The sequence below is a fragment of the Acomys minous genome (assembly GCF_964271855.1).
Source record: "Acomys minous genome assembly, chromosome: 15".
NCBI lineage: Eukaryota > Metazoa > Chordata > Mammalia > Rodentia > Muridae > Acomys > Acomys minous.
Window position 1 is genome coordinate 99734334 of NC_140497.1, and position 20986 is coordinate 99755319.

The 20986-nt window shown below is 51.3% G+C and overlaps 1 protein-coding gene across 1 annotated transcript; it reads right to left on the minus strand.

Moving 5' to 3' along the window:
• Positions 1-73: 73 nt before the first annotated feature.
• On the minus strand, positions 74-20929 carry AVIL (advillin). The gene is given in 21 exon segments (XM_084759149.1): positions 74-1794; positions 3081-3206; positions 4792-4860; positions 5361-5549; positions 7150-7294; positions 7689-7834; positions 9452-9481; positions 9483-9632; positions 10299-10457; positions 10548-10576; positions 10579-10684; positions 11145-11245; positions 11342-11495; positions 12191-12289; positions 12390-12468; positions 13034-13236; positions 13499-13609; positions 13696-13804; positions 14645-14841; positions 15799-15873; positions 17194-20929. Coding segments are annotated over 21 exon segments (2457 nt in total). The 5' UTR covers positions 17260-20929; the 3' UTR covers positions 74-1680.
• Positions 20930-20986: the final 57 nt, after the last annotated feature.

Here is a 20986-nt window from a genome sequence, read left to right on the forward strand (position 1 = left end):
AGCACTTTTACCCAGTTGGCTGTCTCCCCGGTCCCCAGTGTCAGTTTATTAGGTTGTCCTGAAGTTTCTGGCACCCACTGTCTTATTCCTATGACAAAACTACCTCATATTCCTCTTTCATTCTGTCACATTTGGACCGTGTGTCTCCCCTGGAACTTCCCCAGCAATGTGTTTCCTCTAGTCTGGATTTCATATTTGCTGACCTTGCAGCGTGTTGGGGACAGGTGCTTCATTTGTTGGCAACTACAGCATGCTTTCTGTAGTGGTTCATACATACACTGATATGTACTCCTGAAGTGGCTGTGGGTGGCTGGGTCTGGGGATCTCCGGGATAGCTATGAGGCAGATTGTGACATTCTTGTGCCACAGACAGGAGTGACAGTGGTCCAGTTCACTATACAGCTGTCTCAACATTGCCATGCTCGTGCTCTGATGCTGGGCATCGGACCCAGGACTTCAGGCATACTGCTGAGCAAAGTGTGCTCTTTTCTTTTCCTTATTTATCTGTTTATTTAGAGACAGGGTTTATTTATGTAGACCAGGCTGGCTTTGAACTCACAGAGATCCATCTGCCTATGCTTCCTGAGTACTGGGATTAAAAGCGTGTACCACCATTCCTGGCTTTTTTTTTTTTTCTTCCTTGTTCCTTATTTTTAAAATTTTATTTATGAATGCCAGGCATGGTAGCACACGTCTGTAATCCCAGGACTCGGGAGGCAGAGGCAGGCAGATCACTGTGAATTTGAGGCCAGCCTGGTCTACAAAGTGAGTCCAGAACAGCCAAGATAACAGAAAACCCTGACTCAAAAAACTTAAAAAAAAATAAAATAAAATGAATTATTTATGTATTTATTTATTTGGTTTTTCAAGATAGGCCTTCTCTGTGTAGCCTTGTCTGTTCTGGAACTCACTCTGCAGACCATGCTTGCCTTGATCTCACAGAAATCCACCATATGGGGCCTGGGAACTGAACCTGGTCCTCTCAAGAATATCAAGTGCTCTTAACCTCTGAGCCATCTCTCCTGCCCTACATTGTGCTTTAAAATAGACGATTGAGGCAGAGTCTTCTAAGTCCCTCAGCTTGGCCTTGAACTTACTGTGTTACTACCCCAGCAGTTGGCAGCTGGAGTTACAGGCTTGTGAGCCAGGCCCAGCTTCAACATTGCCTCTCTGCTTCCTCAGCACCATAATAACTAAAGTCCCCATGAGAAAGAACCTGAAGACTGGCAGGAAAGCCTGTGTGCTCATGTGGCCTCTTTATTTGAAAAGCTGACCATGCTGTGGCACATGGCAGGCCTGGGCACTGGGATTCCAGCCTTCAATGAGTGTGCAAGTAACTAGTGCTGTGGGGGTTACAGGGTCCAGCTTAAAGCAAAGGTGAGTCCTGATGCACTAAATGTTGTAAGCTTAGTCTTCGGATTCCCGCCACCTCTCTTGATCATGCTTTCTGCTAAGGCTTTGGCTAAAGGGCCACGAAAGGTAAAAGCAACAGTCAGCTTCTCGTGTGCACCAACCAAGCAATGCCAGGATGGACGGCGAAGAGGAACATGCTGTGGTCTTCAGGTCTCCTGTATCTAAAGCAGCTGCATGTTGGATGCAGTTGGCAGGTGGGTTCTTGGGCGATGTTGGCACTGTGTGCTTGCGCTTTCCCGTGGTGGGACGGCAGACAGGTCCCTGGCGTTAGAAAAGGCCCCTCTCTTTCTTGAGCTGGAGCTGCTTCCAGCCAGGCAGAGCCATAAATTGCCCTCTTGTGAGGCCAAAAACAGACACAAAGTCTTTTTCCGAGAGGTAATTCTAAGAGAAAACAGAATTAGCAGTGAGAAGGAAGGCAGGGCGGTTCATCAATGCCAGCAGGTGAGGTGAGCCAGCAGGAGGGAAGGCCTGGGCCTGGTGGAGGAGCTGCACGGCTGTGTGCTTGTTGAGCATGCGAGGAGTTCTGTCTGGTTTTGAGCCCTAGAGCCCTAGAGTCAAGTGATAGGCAGGCCCTGGAAGAGGGGTGCTGGGTGAGTTTTCAGGAAGCCTGTGTCAGACTTAATCTGTTGACCAGCCACAGAGTACCATCCAGGCCACTGGATGAAGCCGACTGGGTTGTCTGCCTGATAGGTAGCAAATGGATCGTATGTTATGGGTGAATTATAAGCATTTGATTTTGCAAGGGGGGAGAACTGAATGGAGTGTTTTTCCTTGCCTTGTGCCCTTAACTACCATTGTCACTGAGTACTTATTCTTGGTGCTAGGGAGGGAACCCAGGACTCCGAGGAACCTGGGATGGAAGACTCAGTAGATTATACTAAGTGCCGTGCTGAGGTCATTGAGGTATGGCCTTTAGGTATTAGTGTCCTCTGAAACAGCATCTCACCGCAGCCACGCCTGTCAGAGAACTCCCTATGTAGCCCAGGCTGCCTTTGTCCCCATTGGGATTACAGTCATAAGCCACCAAGCCCAACAAGCCTGTGGCTTCTGCTTCTAAGAACACCATAGTCTAGGTGCTTGAGACTTGGTTAAAGAAGACGTTACGGAAAATTCAGTCCTTTAACCAACTCTTCCATGTTTTCATCTATCCTTTCAATATGAATATATTAACTCATTGAACTAAAAGCTAAGACAGGACAGTGAGGGAGTCCAGGAGGAATTGTGATGTGGGGAAGGGAGTGGTCACAGGAATAGAGCCAGGACACTGAAGGAAATCCAGCCAGAGCTCAACTCTAAAAGGCAAAGAGCTCTGAGGTAATTGTTTTGTTTTGTTTTTCTCAAGACAGGATTTCTCTGTGTAGCCCTGGCTGGCCTGGACTCGATTTCTAGACCAGGTTGACCTCGAACTCACAGAGATCCACCTGCCTCTGCTTCCTAAGTGCTAGGATTACAGGTGTGCGCCACGGTGCAGGCTGCTTTGAGGTATTTTAGGAGCAGAGCACTGACACAGGAATAACAGTGAGCGTAAAGACTCAGTGGCTGTGGTAAGCAAGTTCAAGGATAGAAAAGCAGGTACAGGCGGGGGGGGGGGGGGGGGGGGAGGAGACTGTCCGGAGCCATTTCCTGAGCTTGGTGCTTTGACCTATGGGAGCGCCACAACCACACACCTCCTTTTTGGCAGGGTTCACATCCTCGGGCAGCTCCTGGTCCTTACTTTTCAGTAGAACTTCTATAGGGTAATATTTTGGCTCACTCTCATTAGAATTTAGGGAGAAGGTGGCATTCTTAATGTCCTGGATAAGAGAAGAACACAGACACGGGTAAAGGCCAATGGTTACGTGTACAAGGTTTACATTTCGGCGTATACTGTTTCACTCTGTAGTCTTTCAGAATGGTGGTCCCCCCTGGACGCATGTCAGAATGACTTTGGAAAGCTGATTCAGCAGGCCTAATCTGAGTCCTTAGAGCCAGATCAGCACACATTGTGCTTAAGTCTTTCTATACTTATAATTGAAGCCAAGGCCTTGTGTGTGCTTGGCAGATACTCTGCCACTGAGCTATGTACCTCCAGCAAAAGCCTTGTTTTCCTTTTCTCCTCCTCCTCCTTCTTCTTCAGACAAGGCTACAACCAAGGGTAGCCTTGGTTGTCCTGGACTGGCTTTGCAGACCAGGCTAGCCTTGAACTCACAGTGATCCGCCTGCCTCTGCTTCCCTGAGTGCTAGGATTAAAGGCATGTGCCATTGTGCCCCAACCCGTTTGAAAGTCTTTTCTAAATACTATGATCACGTCCCTTCTCTTGGTACTTTTATTTAGGATGTTTGCAGTTGTAAAGTGCCTTCAGGCTGAAGTGACACTTAAGTACACTTTAAAGACACTAACTACATCCTGTTAGCTTTGGAGTCTGACTTTGGGAGCACAAAGGACAGCATGCAATGTTGGAGCACCCTGTGCCATACACCCTATCCTGAAAGGCAGAAAACGTTGAGTAATAAACTTAGGTGGTGGTGGTTGTTGTTGTTGTTGTTGTTGTTGTTGTTGTTGTTCTTCTTCTTCTTCTTCTTCTTCTTCTTTCTTCTTCTTCCTTCTTCTTTCTTCTTCTTTCTTCTTCTCTCTCTGTAGCCTTGGCTGTCCTGGACTCGCTTTGTAGACAAGGCTGGCCTCAAACTCACAGCGATCCACCTGCCTCCCGAGTGCTGGGATTAAAGGCATGCACCACCATGTGTTCTTCCTTTTTTATTTGTTTTGTTTTGTTTTTTGAGGTAGGGTCTCATGTATCCCAGGTTAACCCTGTACTCAATGTGTAGCCGTGGATGGCTTTTAAGCTCTTTATTTTGTAGATTATCTCTGTGGAAATATGTGTGCACACCAGTGCAGGTGCTCTGGGGGTCCAGCTGTAGTTACAGTCTCTTGTGAGCCTCCCAGACAGGTGACAGGTGCTTGGCATCTGGAAGAGCAGCACGTGTGCGCTCTTAACTGCTGAACCAGCTCTCCAGCCCCCAACCCCTGTTCTGGAATGCAGTAAATTAGGAACTTGGCTCTGATACCTGCGTTTTCCCGTCTCCTTCACTCCCCACTTTCTGTTGTTATTGAAATATGGAGGTCTTGGCTAGGCTGGCCTAGAACTTGCGATTCTCCTGTATTTCCTTCTCACGTGCTTGAAACCTGCTCTTCTGTTCAATTAAGATAACCTCCAAGGATGCGTTTAATTCTGAGGTAGAGCACTTAACAAGTTTGCACTCAAAACAAAAAGCAACAAAAAGCCCTTTGCATCCAAGCAGACAAGGAGCGGAAGTGGGAGAGCTTGCCCGGGGTTGCCTGTGCGGCCTCTGCAGTGCTCCTCTATGCCCCTGGGGTCTGGGGTGGAAAACCCTACTCACAGCGGTGATTCGCACGATCGCGGCTGCATCTCCCAGCTCTTTCTTTAACTGCTCATATGATTTTCCTGCCTGGGAAGAGACAGGAAAAACAGGATGAGGTTTTGATTGATAACAGGGAAGAGGCAGTGTAGGCCAGATGTGTATTTTCAGGAAAAGCAAAGTATGGTAGGCCATGGTGGAACCATGAAGCACGGGGTATAACCGAGGACCCCGTAGGGTCAGAAGGTCTGCACAGGTGACCAACGTCCTCTGGTGGCCAGAACCAGCAGGTGGCCGGCTGTCAGAAGCCTGATCTCTCCCTATTGGCCACTGAGTCTGCACTGATTGTCAGAGTTGTGAGCATGTGTGGACGGACAGTACACAGGTACTTTCATACTTGCTCACTGCCTCCTGCCGATGTAGCTGGGAACCATACACTGAGCCACGGGCCAGAGCCGGGTAAGGATGCAGTGGGAGGGCGACTGACAGCCTGCTTCTACTTAGCTCTTGAATTAGCAGCATCCCTCCTCCCCGGTGGGCTCTGAGCCTCCTGGCAGTCAGCAGAGCCTCCCCGTTCTCGGTTTCCTTACACTCCAGATGTGAGGGTCCCATGCCAGGAACCAGCCTGTGAAGGTGGGAGGCTCAAAGCCCTGTTTGACGATCAGGATCGGTGTGTCGGGATCTCGGCCACTGGGGTGTGTTGCCAGGTACTCCCGGGCAGTCGTCAGGGCCCCCTCCTTCTCTGTGGCGTTGGCCTCGGCCCCTATCCAGAGGAACACCTGTTGCACCAATTTCATACTGTTAGTGCATCCATGCTGGGGACTGAGTGCCACTGTGCACGCTGCTCTTCCCCTTAGCCAGTCAGAGCCGCAAAAAATATTCTCGGCCTCCTTTGTGCTCCTAAGATGAAGGTTCCAGAAGCAAATTGATTTTGTGATTTTAATTGCCGTGGCTATCTTCTAAGTTTTCACCCTTGAACCTTAACTACCTGAACTAACAGCCTACAAGATGTGCCTCATGCTGTCTCAGCGTAGCCAAATGTCCATCCATGGTAAGCCAGGCCATCCAGTCACATAGGACAGAACTGAGTCAGGTTCACATATCCAGTGAGTCACTGGACTTGCCAGTGTGACCAAGACAGTCAAGCTGTCAGCATCCCTTTTGTCCTGTTTTACTGCCTCCCTGCAGCCAACAGTTGCTCACTCTTTTTGCCTCTTTCTCGGCTCCCTTCCTGCTTTCTGATGTGATAGGTCAGGCTCACAGAGCCCATGGCTACTTCTCAGCTGTATCTTGGGTGTATCTTAGCTCTGTCTTACAGTTGTTGTTGTTGTTGTTGTTGTTGTTTGTTTGTTTAGTTTTGAGACAGGATCTCTCTCTGTAACCCAGACGGGCCTCAAGCGTACTATTTCCCTCTGTAGCTGAGGCTAACCTTGGACTCACAGGAATTCTCCTGCCTCAGCCTCCCAAGGGCTGGGACTGGAGGCATGAGGTGTTATGCCAGGCTTCTTTTATTCTCTGAGAGGATTTCATGTGTTGCTTTCCAGGTACCATTTCCTTTGTCCAGAGCCCTATTCATCCTTTGCCATTCAGCCCCTCTCCTCCAGGAGTCTTCTGAGAGCTCCGAACTGTACTGACTGCCCTACATACCTCATCATAGAACACTGATGCTCCTCTGCCTGCCTCCTCCCGCCCGCTGGCTAAGCTGAGCTGAAGGAAATGGCACACACAGGAAGACATCTCGTTCATATGCCACTACAAGACCCGTATTCCTTGGCTCTGAAATCTGTTCTCATCAATCCTCAAATAAAGGCAGGACATGGGCTATGCTTTGCTTTCCAGAGTGAGGTGAGAGAATTCCCAGGGTGGTGAGAGGAGTGCTTCGTGTTTGCTGGCTTTAGTTTTTGTAGTGTATCTATTTATTTCACATACATGGGCACGTGGGTGTGACAGGATGTAGGTGTGGCGGTCAGAGGACAAGCTGCAGGAATCGGTTTTCTTACACCATGCAGGTCCTGGGAATTGAACTCTCACTGCTAGCTTTGGTGGCAAGCACCTCTACTCACTGGGCTGTCGGTCTTGCTGGGCCGTTTTTAGCTTTTGAGACGAGGGCCCTGGCTGGTCTTAAATTTTGGATCTTCCTGCCTCCCTGGCAGCTGCTTAGATTCCAGGCACACGCCAGGATGATGCTGGCTGAAGGCTGGTGAGTCTTAAGATTTCTTTCTATTCTGACATGAAGCAGTAACCCTGGGGATACCCGCCTTAGAGAGTTGGTCCAGCACTAGCCTACTTTCATCCTGGGTGGGGGATATGCCACGCAGACACCAGCCCGGACTGTGGAGGTGTTTGCCAGCTGTCCCGAACCTTGCGGCTGTGTCTCACCTGGTCCCAGGTGTCCAGGAGCATCACATCACCTGGGTTCAGGTCGTCCTGGGTGAAGTCTGTGACCTCAGTAACAAGGAATCGGCCAGTCTTATTGGAACATTCAAAGAGCCGGACCTGGACGTCCAGGGTTTCCTGCTGCAGCCTGCAGTAGTCATGTAGAGGACAGAGCTGCACAGGAATCACGTTTATTGTGTGGGTTCCCGTGTGGGTTCGTGCATGCGTGTACATATGAGGACAGCGACGGCTTTGGACAGCTCCCAAAGCTCTCCACCTTAGATTTTGAGACAGAGCCTGGAGTACGGCCAGCAAGTCTGCAGGGTCCTGCAGCACCGGGAGTGCAGGCCTGTGTTGCTGTAGCTGGTTCTGTCTGTTTTGTTATATGCATTCTCATGGATGCTCACACAGGGACTTTGCTGACTAATCTGTGACCCCAGCCTGGAGGTCATGTTTAAAAACATGAGGGATCTTAGGATATGCACAGCTCACAAGCCTAGAGGCCAGGACAGCCAAGAGGGTGGGCTAACGTGTCCACATACCTTTTGTCATTAGCATAGGGTGTTTTTCCTCCCAGAAGGTCCCAGAACTCAGGTGGCTCCTGGCCCTCAGCCACCGTGTCCGCGTTGCCATCACAGAGAAGCTGGACCAGCTCCTTAGCCATAGCCCGCTCGTCCCCACTAGACCCCTGAGTTGGGTAAGGAGAGCATAGGTGTTAGAACACAGGCCACAGTGATAGGATGGTCTGAAAAGTGGGGAGGGGGAGAAAGGGAGGGAGGGAGGCCTGCTGCCAAAACCCACAGTGCTGACAAGCAGAAGTCACTTCCCCTCGCTGTATATACTGGTACTCAGCCTGGGTCTTGGATGTGCACATGCACAGCACATGCTCGGCCTCTACAGCAAGAGGCTGTCCCCAGGCCTAGCATGTAGTTTTCATTCTTTTTGTTTTGTTTTTGTCATTGTCTTCCTCCCACCCGCCACCCCCTTAGGGTTTTTCTGTGTAGCCTTGGCTGTCCTGGAACTTACTTTGTAGATCAGACTGGCCTGGAATTCAGAGATCCACCTGCCTCTGCCTCCCCAATGCTGGGATTAAATGTGTGTGCCGCCACCCGGATTCTTTTCTTTCTTTCCTTCTTTCTTTCAGATTTATTTATTTAATAAATTATTAAGTAAGCAGGGCGTGGTGGCGCACACCTTTAATCCCAGCACTCGGGAGGCAGAGGCAGGTGGATCGCTGTGAGTTTGAGGCCAGCCTGGTCTACAAAGTGAGTCCAGGACAGCCAAAGCTACACAGAGAAACCCTGTTTCGAAAAGCCAAAATAATAATAATAATAATAATAATAATAATAATAATAATAATAATAATAATTTATTAAGCATACAATGTTCTGCCTGCATATACACCTTTAAACCAGAAGAGGGCACCAGATCTCATAGATGGTTGTGAGCCACCATGTGGTTGCTGGGAATTGAACTCAGGACCTCTGGAAGAGCAGCCAGTGCTCTTGACCTCTGAGCCATCTCTCCAGCTCCATTCTTATTTTTTAAATGACAGTAAAATGGCTTTGGTTGGACTCCTCAAGGCTTAAACACAGGACTCTGTTCCCAGGTGCAATTACAATGAAATTTCCCGAGTCCTCCCCATCTCCTGCCTATCTGGAGTCAAGCCCTGAGTCCTGACCTCTCGACAAACATTAGGCTGCTCTCCATTAGAACAAGCTTGCCATTTCTAAACTGTCTTAAGCGGAAGCGTGTAATGTGCAGCCTTGGAGACTGGCTTCTTTCACATAGCATGATTGGAGACTCTCCCATGTTGTGTGCACGCATGGCTCTTTGATTTTTATTGCTGAGTAATATTCTATTGAATGAATATATCCATGTTTATCTATTTTCCAGATAGCTTTTAATTTGAGGGGATTGTGAGTAAATGTTTGTACATGTGGGTGTGTACATATATGTGAGCATGTGTGTGTGTTTACGCTGGGGTTACAGCTAGCAGCTCCCGCTCTCAGCTTTCACTGTGTCTGGGGATCTGAACTCAGGTGCACCATTCTATCTTTCACCCTGCTGACAGGGCTGAGGGTGGAGCCATGGGCTGAGGGGTTGGAGCCATGGCTGAGGGTGGAGCCAGGGCTGAGGGTGGAGCCAGGGCTGAGGGTGGAGCCAGGGCTGAGGGTGGAGCCAGGGCTGAGGGTAGAGCCAGAGCTGAGGGTGGAGCCAGGGCTGAGGGTGGAGCCAGGGCTGAGGGTGGAGCCAGGGCAAGCATGAGCTCCAAGGGGCTGGTGGGACCCTCGAGCCTTCTCACCTTGCCGTACCACAGGTAGTGCTCCTCCTGGAGTTCGCAGCAGAAAGACGTCGTTAGAGTTGAGCGAGGCAGCAAAGGCAGAGACTTCCACTGCTTTGGTGTTGGTTCTGTCATGCCCTTGGATCTGGAAGAGCCTTACTGGAGGGTCAGGCTCTGCATTTCCCTTCCTGGAAGTCCCGCCCTAGAGAGAAGAAACGTGGAGTCCCGATCTACAGAGTACCAGGTGGGCTGGCTGTTTTGGCCTGAGATGCTCTGGATATGAGCTTTACCCCTCAGGATCTCCTAAGCTAACTGGGGATGACATCCCCCGATGCCAGGAGCTAGAGCTGGGTTGTCCACCACTCGCTGACCTCAGGGTGACTCTATGAAGGAGGTGTTACTCCAGCGTGCGCACTGAGATTGGGAAACAGGCTTATACGGCAAGAGGACTTGATGTCAGACTTGTGTGACAACTATATGTGACTGTTTATTGCCTGCCCGTGCTTCTGCCCGGGCTCCATAGAAACGGGCCTTAGACTCTAAGAGAGGCACAGAGGGCCAGTGCAGTGTCAGAAAGGGAGTGGGGTGGGTGACTGATGCTACTGTCCCTGTGCAGGTGCAGAAGACCGTGAGCACTAGCTCGCTAGCAGCTTGGACTTGAATGAAGCCTAGGCACTTGAGATTTCCCTGTTGTTTCATCTAAGCTTGTCCTCTGTCCCTTCCAGCTAAGCTAAGCCCTGTTCCTCCCACCACGCAACACCCCCTTAACACCACCACCCCTCACCCCTTCTCACACTGGTGGCTCTTTACTGGCTTCTCAGCCCTGAGCACCTCTGCACAGGGTGAAGTGTTGACCGTAGGTCCTCACCTCATAGATAACCAGCTTGCCTTTGAAGATGGCCATGAAGTGGCGTGGCTCCTTCCCCATGCTCACCCGGACCTGCACAGGGGCACCATCAAACTGCTGATCCACCTCCACCGCCTGGTAGGCCGAGGCTGCCAGCTCATCCTGGGAGGCATGGCGGCCCTGCAGTGGTGAGAGAGGAGTGAGGGGCCTCAGCCCAGTGGCCAGGGAGGCCTCTGGGTCCCAACACTGAGAGCTCGCGCCCTCACCTACCTGCCAGATGTACAAGATGTAATGGGGTTTCCGTTTACGTCATATGTGTAGAGAACCAGATAGCAGTCTCCCCCATAGAAGAAGCCATACCACTGATGTTCCACAGGGACCAGCTCCAGGTTCTCGATTCTCCAGACCTGAGCACAAGAGGAGACACAGTCACCAGAGAGGGGCACCCTGTTCAGGAATCTCACCTGAAGGGAGCAGGGCAGAAGCCAAGCTGGGCAGAAGCCAAGTGGGGGGTGAAGTGCTAACATTCATCTCAAGTGCCCCCGCCCCTTCTGGGTCTTCTCGGCTTTGAAGGCCCATCATCACATTTGCATGCTTTGAATCCTGAGAACGGTCACAGTGGCCCAGTGCCTCCTATCATGTGACCCAGGTCTCAGATGGCTTAAACATATCTTCCAGGTGATAGCCTCTTGGGGGACCGTGTCTCATTGTCCTGAAGTACACTATGGGGGAAACAGCCAACTCCGAGCCTCTTAAAGAATATGGAAATGTGAAATAGGGAAAGAGAACCATGCAGAACAGGCTGCTCCCCCGACCCCCGGCATCAGGAGCATCCCACAGGCCTAGTGTTGCCCTCACGGGGCTCACCTCAACTTTCCCACTGCCGTCATCCACCATCCTCTCCTGAGCAGCCACTTCTGGCTTGGTGTGTAGCAAGGTCACATCAAACTTGTCCTGGAAATGTTTAGCTGCAGAGAAAGGGGTGGGAAAAGCCACGTGAGCAAGCAAGACACTCGTGCCTCTCCCTAGGCTCCCAGTGGAAGAACACACGTGGGAAATCTCACCAATTTTACTGATGCTGAACGCTTTTCCCAAGCCTGTGGTCTGGTCCTTCACTGACCATTTCTGGAACAGCTGCTTGAACATGGCTGACTCCGCGCCATCGTTGACGGCCTCCACGTTGGTGCTGCTGGGGTAACCCTTCATCTTGATGAAATCCTGCGGTCCCCACCCCCCCCCCACAGGAACGTGTCAGCCAGGATGTGTACTGTTTGGTCACCTGGCAATTCACTACCTGAGGTCAGGTGGTAGGATTCTCCCCTCCCTGTCCCTGGGAATCATTCTACGTCACCCCTGAGGTTCCAAGTGGCGTGCCACCAAAAGATACAGACACTTCTGTGTCTCCCCATTGGACTGCCACGATTATGGCCGTCGTGGACTGGTTCTGCAAGACCCACCATGGCGCTCTGCAAACTGTGTCGTGGTTATTTGCTCATCTGTTGCTCTTAAGCACATCACACTTTGGTCATGTGCAAGATCTGCAGAATTCAGCAAGTGCCCCTTGAGGACAGAGCCCCTGACATGGACATGCGATCCCTCCTTCAATAGTGACAGCAGGCTCTGCGTACCAAGTATGGTTCTGAGTACTTCATAAGTGGGTTTTATCTTTTGGTGGTTCTCGGAGACTGGGATGACCCTGTTAGTTATCTCTCAGGGAACTGGAGCTCAGTGGTCTTGCCCAGAATACTCGGCCGGAAAAGGTGAGACCTACACTTGTACCCCAACTGGTTGGTTTACTTTGAAGGCCCCGTATGTCGCCGTTCTGTGCTCAGGGGCCTGGTGTGTTAGGGCGCACGTGTCTATAGGGATACTGGCAGAATATTCTGGTGGTATCACACATCTGCAGCTCCTACCAGGGCTTTGGACATGGCTGCCTGTTTCTCAACCTTCGTGGCTCCTTTGCCTTTCCACACGTAGATCTTGGCTCCGCCTTGGTCCAGGATGTAACAGTCCTGCGTCAGCCAGGGATGCAGATGGTTACTGACACTCACGATGGATGATTTTGCCCAGGGCCTGCCTTCCTCAAGCAAAGCCCCTTCCAGCTCAACTTACATCGTGGTTCAATAGGTCCTGGACCAGAGGCCTTGCTGCCACCTCTGTGACTGACAGCTGCCCAGCTGAGTCGGAGACCCTGGTGAAGGGGAAAGATTAGCCTGTGCCTTCTCCTCTCAAAGCACCCCAAAGCTAAAGTGGCACTTCTAGGGTACTTACAAAAGAGGGAGTCCATTACTGAACTACGATTCCACTGGGACTTGAACCCAGGCAAAACAGACGTGATAACCACTACACTATAGAACCCCTCGAAAGGGGCACTTCTGGACAGAGTTTAACTTCTTGAGATAGACACGGCTTGGATACAGAGGGAGACTGTCTCACTCCCAAACTACCCTGTCCACATCCCTAGGCATGGACACACTAGACTACAGGAAACGTCTCACCCACAGGCCAGGAGATGTCCTAACAACAGAGGATACTGCCTCCTCAAGAGGGGCTACTCCTGAGCTCCTTGTAGGAGGCACATTTAAAAGGGATGGACCAGCCGGGCATGGTGGCGCACGCCTGTAATCCCAGCATTCGGGAGGCAGAGGCAGGCAGATCGCTGTGAGTTCAAGGCCAGCCTGGTCTGCAAAGTGACTCCAAGCCGAGCACCTGGTGTTCTAGGGGACACCCCTCCACCCCCAGGCTTAAACACTCACTGATACAATATGATGTTTGATTTCTGCTGCTGATCCACGACTTCATCAGGAACTGCAGGCTTGATAACGGAGCGCTGGCCGAGGGTGTCCTTCAGGACTGTCATCAGCTCTGGGCTGGCTGCCTCCTTGTCTCCTTCAATCACCCCAATTTCAGCACGGCCCCCTCGCTCCCTGTCCCGAATGTCCCTTGCCAGAAGCATAGCCTGCCAGAGAACACAAACGAGGTTGCTTAGCCATGCCTTTCCTTCCTAATGGCTACCGTGGATGCTACCGGGACCGCAGACAAATTACCCAGATGCTGAGGAGCGAGCCATGCCTTTGGCCTGCCTGTAAGACAGGGTCTACTCTAAGGCAGGGGTCCCCCTGGACTCTTGGGGGTCAGCCAGCATCGGAAGGCAAAGGGAGAAGGCACCCAAGGGAGCCCTGCTCGACCACTGGCCTGGAGGAGAGGAGACGGAGCTGGACCTTGAGACGTTCCCCGCTGTTGCTCTCCGGGCCGTTCCACTGGACGATGACCATCCCAAGGTCCAGCAAGAAGACATCACCTCGGTTGAAACTGTCCCAGCTCATTTCCACCTGCGTGTGAAAGGTCGGTGCCGTTGAGGGGAGAGGTCTGAGGCGCAGGGGCAAGAGCATTGGGACAGCCACTGTGTGGGACTTACCTCAGTGGCCCTGATGTTTCTTTTCCCCTTCACATGTAGCAGCCGCTTCACAGCGTAGGTGTTCGTCTCCACGTGCCTCATCCCAGAGGCCACACCCCCCTTTTTATAACTGAGGGAACATCGATCCGGTTATTTGTTGTGTGCCTGCTACGTGCAAGGTTCTGGGAGACTACTGGGGATTAGATACAGTAATAACATACAGGCATCGGTCTCTACCCACGTGGATTGTAACAACCAGGTGAGCAAAGTAAACACAAACACTGCACCTGCTGCCCAAGGGTAGGTTCTGTGACCTGAGGCCGGGGTGGTCATTATAGTGACAAGTCCCAAGAACTGGAAGAGCGGTGCTGCTGGCAGAAGGGACCTCGTAGGCTGAGATTACAGGCGTGTGCCTCACCCCTCGTGTTAAGCGTCCACGCATTCTGGCAGTCTGATGTGCCCCCTTCATTCCAGTAAAGCGTGTCCTATGGCCTGTGTGCATGACTTGCACACACAGACGTCTTTCTGTTGTATAACTCAGTCTGGGCTCCTGTCCCTGTGTGCTAGGAGGGTGTCTGATCTGCTGCTGTCACCAATGCACCAATACACATGTGTATATCTACATGTGTCCGTGGCAGACACCTACGCTGACCACAGGCGCCTCCCACCACTAACGCTCTGGGTCACCGGCCATTATGGGCCTGGGGGTTTTGAGTTCTGAGAAGTGGGGTTCACAGCTTGTAGTCCCAGTCATGCTCCAAAGTGCAGTGCTGTCCCTCACCCCCTCCAGTGGGCCCCATACAGCTTGGCTCGAGGCCCCACCCGCGCTGATTTGCAAGGCTCCGATGGGTGCAAAGGGACAGCCTGCCTTGCTTTGCATCTCTCTGGTTACTCGTTCGAAGGCATCCTGACCCTTTCTCCTCTCCCGGAAGTGGCTTTGTCTGTCTCTGCTCTGCGCACAGCTACTCACATGATGCCCTGCTTGAAGTAGCCACGGAAGGTGTCAGACTCATGGTACTGGACCTCGCGGTGCTGCACAGGGCTTCCTCCTAGGTAGTCATCCAGCTGCGTGGTATAGATGGCAGCGCAACCCTGCTCGTCCTGGGAAGAGTCCTTCCCGATCCAAAAGTGGATGTTCTGGGACAGAAGACTGCCCACTCTCCGTGTCTAGGATGTAGCCAGGGAGGCAGGGTCAGGTCTCAGCTCACCTTCGCTGTTCTGCTGACTTCTCTGGTGTGGGAAGGCTCCAGTATGCTCTGCCCTACAGGCTACAGGGCAAGGCCCCCCCTTCCTTATCCGTAAGTGGGTGCTTGAGCCAGCAAGACCCATTCACGGCCCTGACAGCCTTAGTTCCCGCCCACGGATGGGGAGTTGACAGCTGTTGTTTCTATAGTGGGGAGTCCCTCCCCAGCTGGATTTCAGGTGCCCAGCACTGACCCAACCGTACAGCTAACACTGTCCAGGTGGCGTTATTTCCTCCACTAGAGCTCTTTTTTTTTTTAAGTTTTTTTTTCTTGAAACTGGTTATTGTTTAGCCCACGATAGCCCAAACTTTTCAAGGTTGGCTCTAAACTCCTAATCTTCCTGGTTTCACCTCCCAAGTGCCGGGATTATAGGTGTGTGCTGCCGTGTTCCACTCTTTTGGATTTTGGTGACAGAATATTTGCCTGTAGCTCAGGCTAGTCTGCCTGTAGCCCAGGCTAGTCAAGAACTCATTATGTAGTCCCGGCTTGAATGTGTGGCTTGAACCCTAAGAGGGAGAAATGCTTGCTCTTGCTCTGTCTGTCTGTCTCTGTCTGTGCGTCTCTCTCTCTCTCTCTCTCTCTCTCTCTCTCTCTCTCTCTCTCTCTCTCTGCCTCCTTCTCTCCCTCCCTCTGTGTGTGTGTTTGGCAGCTTGAGAAAGTTCAGACCAAGGGCCCCATGTTCCCCATCTGACATGCAATCATAACCCAAGGCCCTGTGGTGGCCGTTCTCAGTCTACTTGAGACCAACACTGCATGGTGTGGGGAAGAATCTTACTTATACTGGGAACCCCACGTCTCTCCCCATCAGGGTTTCCATAGCTGGGAGCTGCCTGCTGGGGTGGGGGTGGGGGGCATGTTGGTTGTGGAGGACGTTGCTCACCGAGAGGATGATGTAGCAGTCTCCCTCATAGAAGCTGCCATGAGCACTCAGGGGTACCAGCGCCAGCTCCATTTTCTAGAAGGATTAGCAGAGAATGCAGCAGGGGTGTGGGGGTGGGGGAGCAGCTTCCCTCCTGCCTTCCCCTCTCCTCTGTTGCTGGCACAGGTGGCAGAGATGTCTCCCTGTCCTCACAAGGAAGGTGGGGGACACAGGATGGGCTGCTGCTCTGGCTTCCAGGGGCTCAGCCCGCATCACTCTGCATCTGGGTGCTCGGGTGTCCTTGTTTACGGCCTGCCCATGCTCCACTTGGTTTCATCACCAGTACTCTGGGAAGGCTTGTGAAACCCTGAAGCCTACAGCAGGGCAAAGAATAACTCAAGTAAAAGCCCCCCCCTGAGCTCTGTGGGCTCTGGCCTGTGTCCTGACCAAGCAGCCAACTCTCTGCTCCCCACTGACCACCAAGAGCCACCAGGCTGCTCCAAAGAAGTCTGGGAACTAGCAGTGACAGCAGAGAGAATGCCGGTGGTAGCGTGTGGCACTCCAGACTGAGGGTCCTGCATTCAGCGTCTGGGTTGGGGCTCTGATTTGCTCATCCCAAAAGAGCCAATTCACATAGCTCCAGATGCAAATGACACTTCCTCCTTTCCAAGTGAGGCTAACCTGTAGCCTTTTTTGTGTAGGTTCTATCCAAAATCGGGATGTTAAGTGTGAAAAGATTAAGTACATTTTATGAGTCCAGTTTAGTGCCCGGCCATTACAGTCTTTTACATTTATTTGTTGTGTGCCACACTGTGCGTGTGAAGGTCAGAGACAGTGTGGGGTCCTGGGCTTGCAGTCAGGGCCATCAGGCTCAACACCCTTATGTCCACTGAGCCGCCTGGCCAGCTCTTCCTGTTCACTGTGAAGTGGGGATCCCTGAAATAATGGGCGTAGACTGGGAGTCTCACAAGCCTTGGGAGGTCTGCCAGAGGGCTATGACTCATGCGTTTGGGGTGGGGGTGGGGTGCTATTTGCAGGGTTCATGCTGCAGCAACTGTCTAGGTAGAAGTGGGTGAGTCCTGATAGGCAGGTGCACCCAAACCAGAGCTCAGAGCCACCCAGAGACCAAGCCCACAGGTGAAGGGTAAGGCGGTGGCTATCTGTGCAGCTTGCTCCGCCCTAAAGCTGGTAGGAACCAGACAGGGTCGTTTCTCTGGCCAGTAGCCAAGAATCTCTAGGTAAGGGACCTGTCTTTCCAACATATTTACTGGAGGTGTAGCCGTGCCAAGGACAAGCTTGGTTCTGCTTGGTGACCTGCACTGAGCATGGGGATGTTCGAGGCCGGAAAACCTGCTCTTTGATGCTACAGGATCAGGTCCCAGCTGTCAGGGTGGGTGTGGCTCCCACTTGGTTCACCTCAATTCTCCAGGTGATGATCCCAGGGTCATTGCCCACGGTCCTGAAGGCACTGCTCAGGGACATGGTGTCTGTCTTCCTGGAACTGAAATATCACAAAGCTGGTGGTGACGCCCCTCAGAGTGGAGAGGGGACCACCACTTCTCCTACGGCACCTGCCTGTCTAATCGGCTGTCATGCTGCATGCCCTTCTGGAATATTCCCCCACCCCCAACACCACACCACTTCACCATGGTAGTTCAAGCTCACACAGTGAACTGGCTGGGCCATCCCTAATCCACAGGTTTGTTTCAGCTTTCTTGGTTAAGAGCTCTGGTTAAGAGCCAGGCATGCTGGCGCACGCCTTTAATCCCAGTACTGAGGAGGCAGAGGCAGAGGCAGGTGGATCGCTGTGAGTTCAAGTTCAGCCTGGTCCACAAAGCCAGTCCAGGGCAGCCAGGACTAACGGAGAGAAACCCTGTCTCGAAAAACAAAACAAAACAAAACAAAAAAGCTCTGATTAAGCCAGGCACAGTGGCACACGCCTATAATCTCAGCACTCAGGGAGGCAGAGGCAGGAGGATCTCTGTGTGTTGGAGGCCAGCCTGGTCTACAGAGCGTGTCCAGGGCAGCCAAGGCTACACAGAGAAATCCTGTCTTGAGGGTGAAAAAAAGCAACCATTAATAGCAATAAGTTTCCTTTAAAAAAATTATGTGTTGGTGTGTTAAATTCCCTGAAGCTGGAGTTACAGGCAGTGTGAATCAGCCGAATCACTGGGAATCAAAGTCAGGTCTCTGGAAGAGCAGCCTCGGCCATCTCTTCACTGGGAGCCAAGTAACACGTATTCCTGAGAGTGATAAATGTTAAGCCTGTGTTGACCGCTGCATTCATTCTCGCCCTCTCAGCTGTTTTCCTCCTGTCACCTTGTAGCACAGACAAGGCTTGGGCACTAAATATCTTGTCTACGGGCACACACTAGAATGAGCTCTGCATCTTAGCTGTTGGGTGTTTTCTTTTTGTTGTTTGTTTGTTCTTGTTTTTTTAAAATTATTTATTTACATATACAGTGCTCTGCCTGCATGTACATCTGCAGGCCAGAAGAGGGCATCAGATCCCATTATAGATGGCTGTGAGCCACCATGTGGTTGCTGGGAGTTGAACTCAGGACCCCTGGAAGAGCAGTCAGTGCTCTTAACCGCTGGGCCATCTCTCCAGCCCCTTGTTCTTGTTTTTTGAGACAGGGTTTCTCTGTGTTGTCTTGGCTGTCCTGGACTCACTTTGTAGATTAGGCCTGCCTCTGCCTCCCAAATGCTGGGACCAAAGGCGTGCGCCACCATGCCCGGCTTAGCTGTTTGGTTTTATTTTACTTTATTTATCTAGGTTTTTCCAAGAAAGGATCTCTTGGCTCGGACATCCAGGCTGTCCTGGAACACAGAGATCCACCTGCTTCTGCCTCCTCAGTGCTGGGATTGAAGCCCACCACTGCTGGCACATTTTTATTAACACAGGGTCTATGCACATAGCCCAGGCTAGTCACAACGCCTGCCTCGGCCTCCTCAGTGCTGGGATTACAGGCTGCTACCACTAGGTCTAGCTCCAGACTTTTTGTTTTCATATCTGACCTTAAAAAGCCTGTGTTTTAGCCACCTTTTCATGCTGCTAACCTTCCCCAAACTAAGTTCAGTGGCTCATAGAGAGGAAATCCAGTCAGAAAAAGTATTTCCAAATGAAGCCCTATTCTCCCAATTTCTTAAACTCTTCAGATTCTTGGCAAGATCTTGTCACCACCCCACACCCTCACCCCAACCCCTTTTATCAGCTTTTATCTTTAATTTTGTAAATTATCCTAGAACAGTAACAACCCCTTAACGTGAATAATGTATTAACTGGTCTTCAGGAAGAAAAGGGAAAGTAGAATGGCCTGGGACAAAGGGCTCTGGGTGCCAACAGGGAAGGTGGGTGTGGCCTCCCCGCCTGCACCTCCTCTGTGAACTAAGACTCAAAGCAAGGATGCAATAGATGGATTTATGAGAAGTTAAAAGCCAAAACTGCCTGGGGGGCTGCGTGGCCCTGGGGGGCTGTGTTTGGTATCTGGTGATATACCCTACTTGTTAAGTGTAGAATGTCTGGGGGCTGTCATCCTCAGCTGTGCTCCACCCTTTAAAAAAAAAAAAAAGGAGAGACTCTGGTTTGATCATTCTTTTCCTGAGTCTTAATGGATAAAACCAGGTCCCTTTGTGTGCGCTGGCAGGAGACTAAAGCAGAGCTACAATGCAGAACTGCCAGTGTTTGAGTATTTAATTTGGTAACTTGTATTGCCTCCACCCTGCTTAGAATCACCAGGAAATACCCAGGTTTCCCTCAGACCCCTCAGACTTTGAAGTCTAATGCATGATCCACTCAGGAAAGGAGAGCAGAGCCAACACATTTCTATTAACCGTAAAGCGGAACCTACCGGCGTTAGCATGGTGAGTCCCATGTCCCCACGAAACCTCAAAATCCAGCTGACTAGAGACCCGAAATTCAGTAACTGCCACACCCAGAAAGCCCAATTCTACCCTACCACATCAGAGACCCCTAAACTGGGTCTCTCTTCCCAGGTCCTAATCATCAGCACTTTTGGATCCTGAGGGCTGCAAAGACCACAGCACAGGGCGTGGTCTGGGGATTCCAGGCTAAAAGCTAGTGGCTTGTAACCTACTGGGGTTTAAGTTTCTCTCCGGCCCCACTGAGAAACAGACGAGAGGGGTCCTGGTCCCCTCAACACCTGAGCCTTGAAAATGTGCCCAACCTACTCAGAGTGGCTCTCTGTAAATTCTCTTTCAGTAAGTTTGTAAAACTGGCCCCAAATTCCTGGCTCTTACCTTTCAACATTCATCCCAGAAGACAAAAACAAAAGATCCAACTTCCCTCCCTTCACTTTCTGCCTCATCGGCGTTTGACAAGTACATATACAGTAACCTACCTGGACCTGTGGTCTTCCAGCAAAGCAGCAGGTGAGGTACTGATGAGCTATCCCAAAGCAGAGGCCTCGGGTCCTTCCTGCCACCTCAGGTCCTGCCGCCTCCTTTCAGCAATGGCCAAAGGCAGGCACCAGGTTATATTTGCTTGTGTTTGCATCATAACCACATTTTCCTAGCTCTGGCCAATCACAGGCAAGCTGGCCCTGGGCTTGACTTATTCAAACCAGAGGGGAAAGCTTTATCTGTTCCTATTCAAAACAGCAGAAACAAGATGAGCTTTTAAAGGCTTCTTTTAACTCTAGCTCCACGCCCTGGTCTATTGATTTTTTTAAAAGTGCACGGCCCATCAATAATTCAGCAAGAGGGAGGGAGGGTATGAATTTGCCATATTGTAGATATGAATGTATTATGCTGATGACAAGACACTAGAGCTGCTCACTGTGTGCCTGGACATTCAGGATGGCAGGCTCTAGGAGGATTCTGGGTGTTTTTCAGGGATTCTGTAGTGCCAGGACGGCTGTGTTTCTTTGAGTCTTTACTAGTGATCCTACTATGTGCCAAGAAACCATGCTGAGCTCTGATCTCAGGGCTTCTGGCTTGGCAGCACCAGGAGTGTGCGCAGGAGCCTCCAATTCCCCCGGGCTTCGGTCTGTGCACAGCAGTCAATAGGACACCGAACATATGCTTGTTAAGCACCTGGGGGCAACTGCGCTTGTCCCAATCCGGGCCAGAGCAGAGCTAAGGTAGTGCCCCGCCAGTGACCTTGCGTTTGTTCTGCAGGGTGCTCTCTAGCTTCATGACCAAAGGGGTCGTAGGAGAAGGACAGTACCCACCCAATGGCTGAATGAGC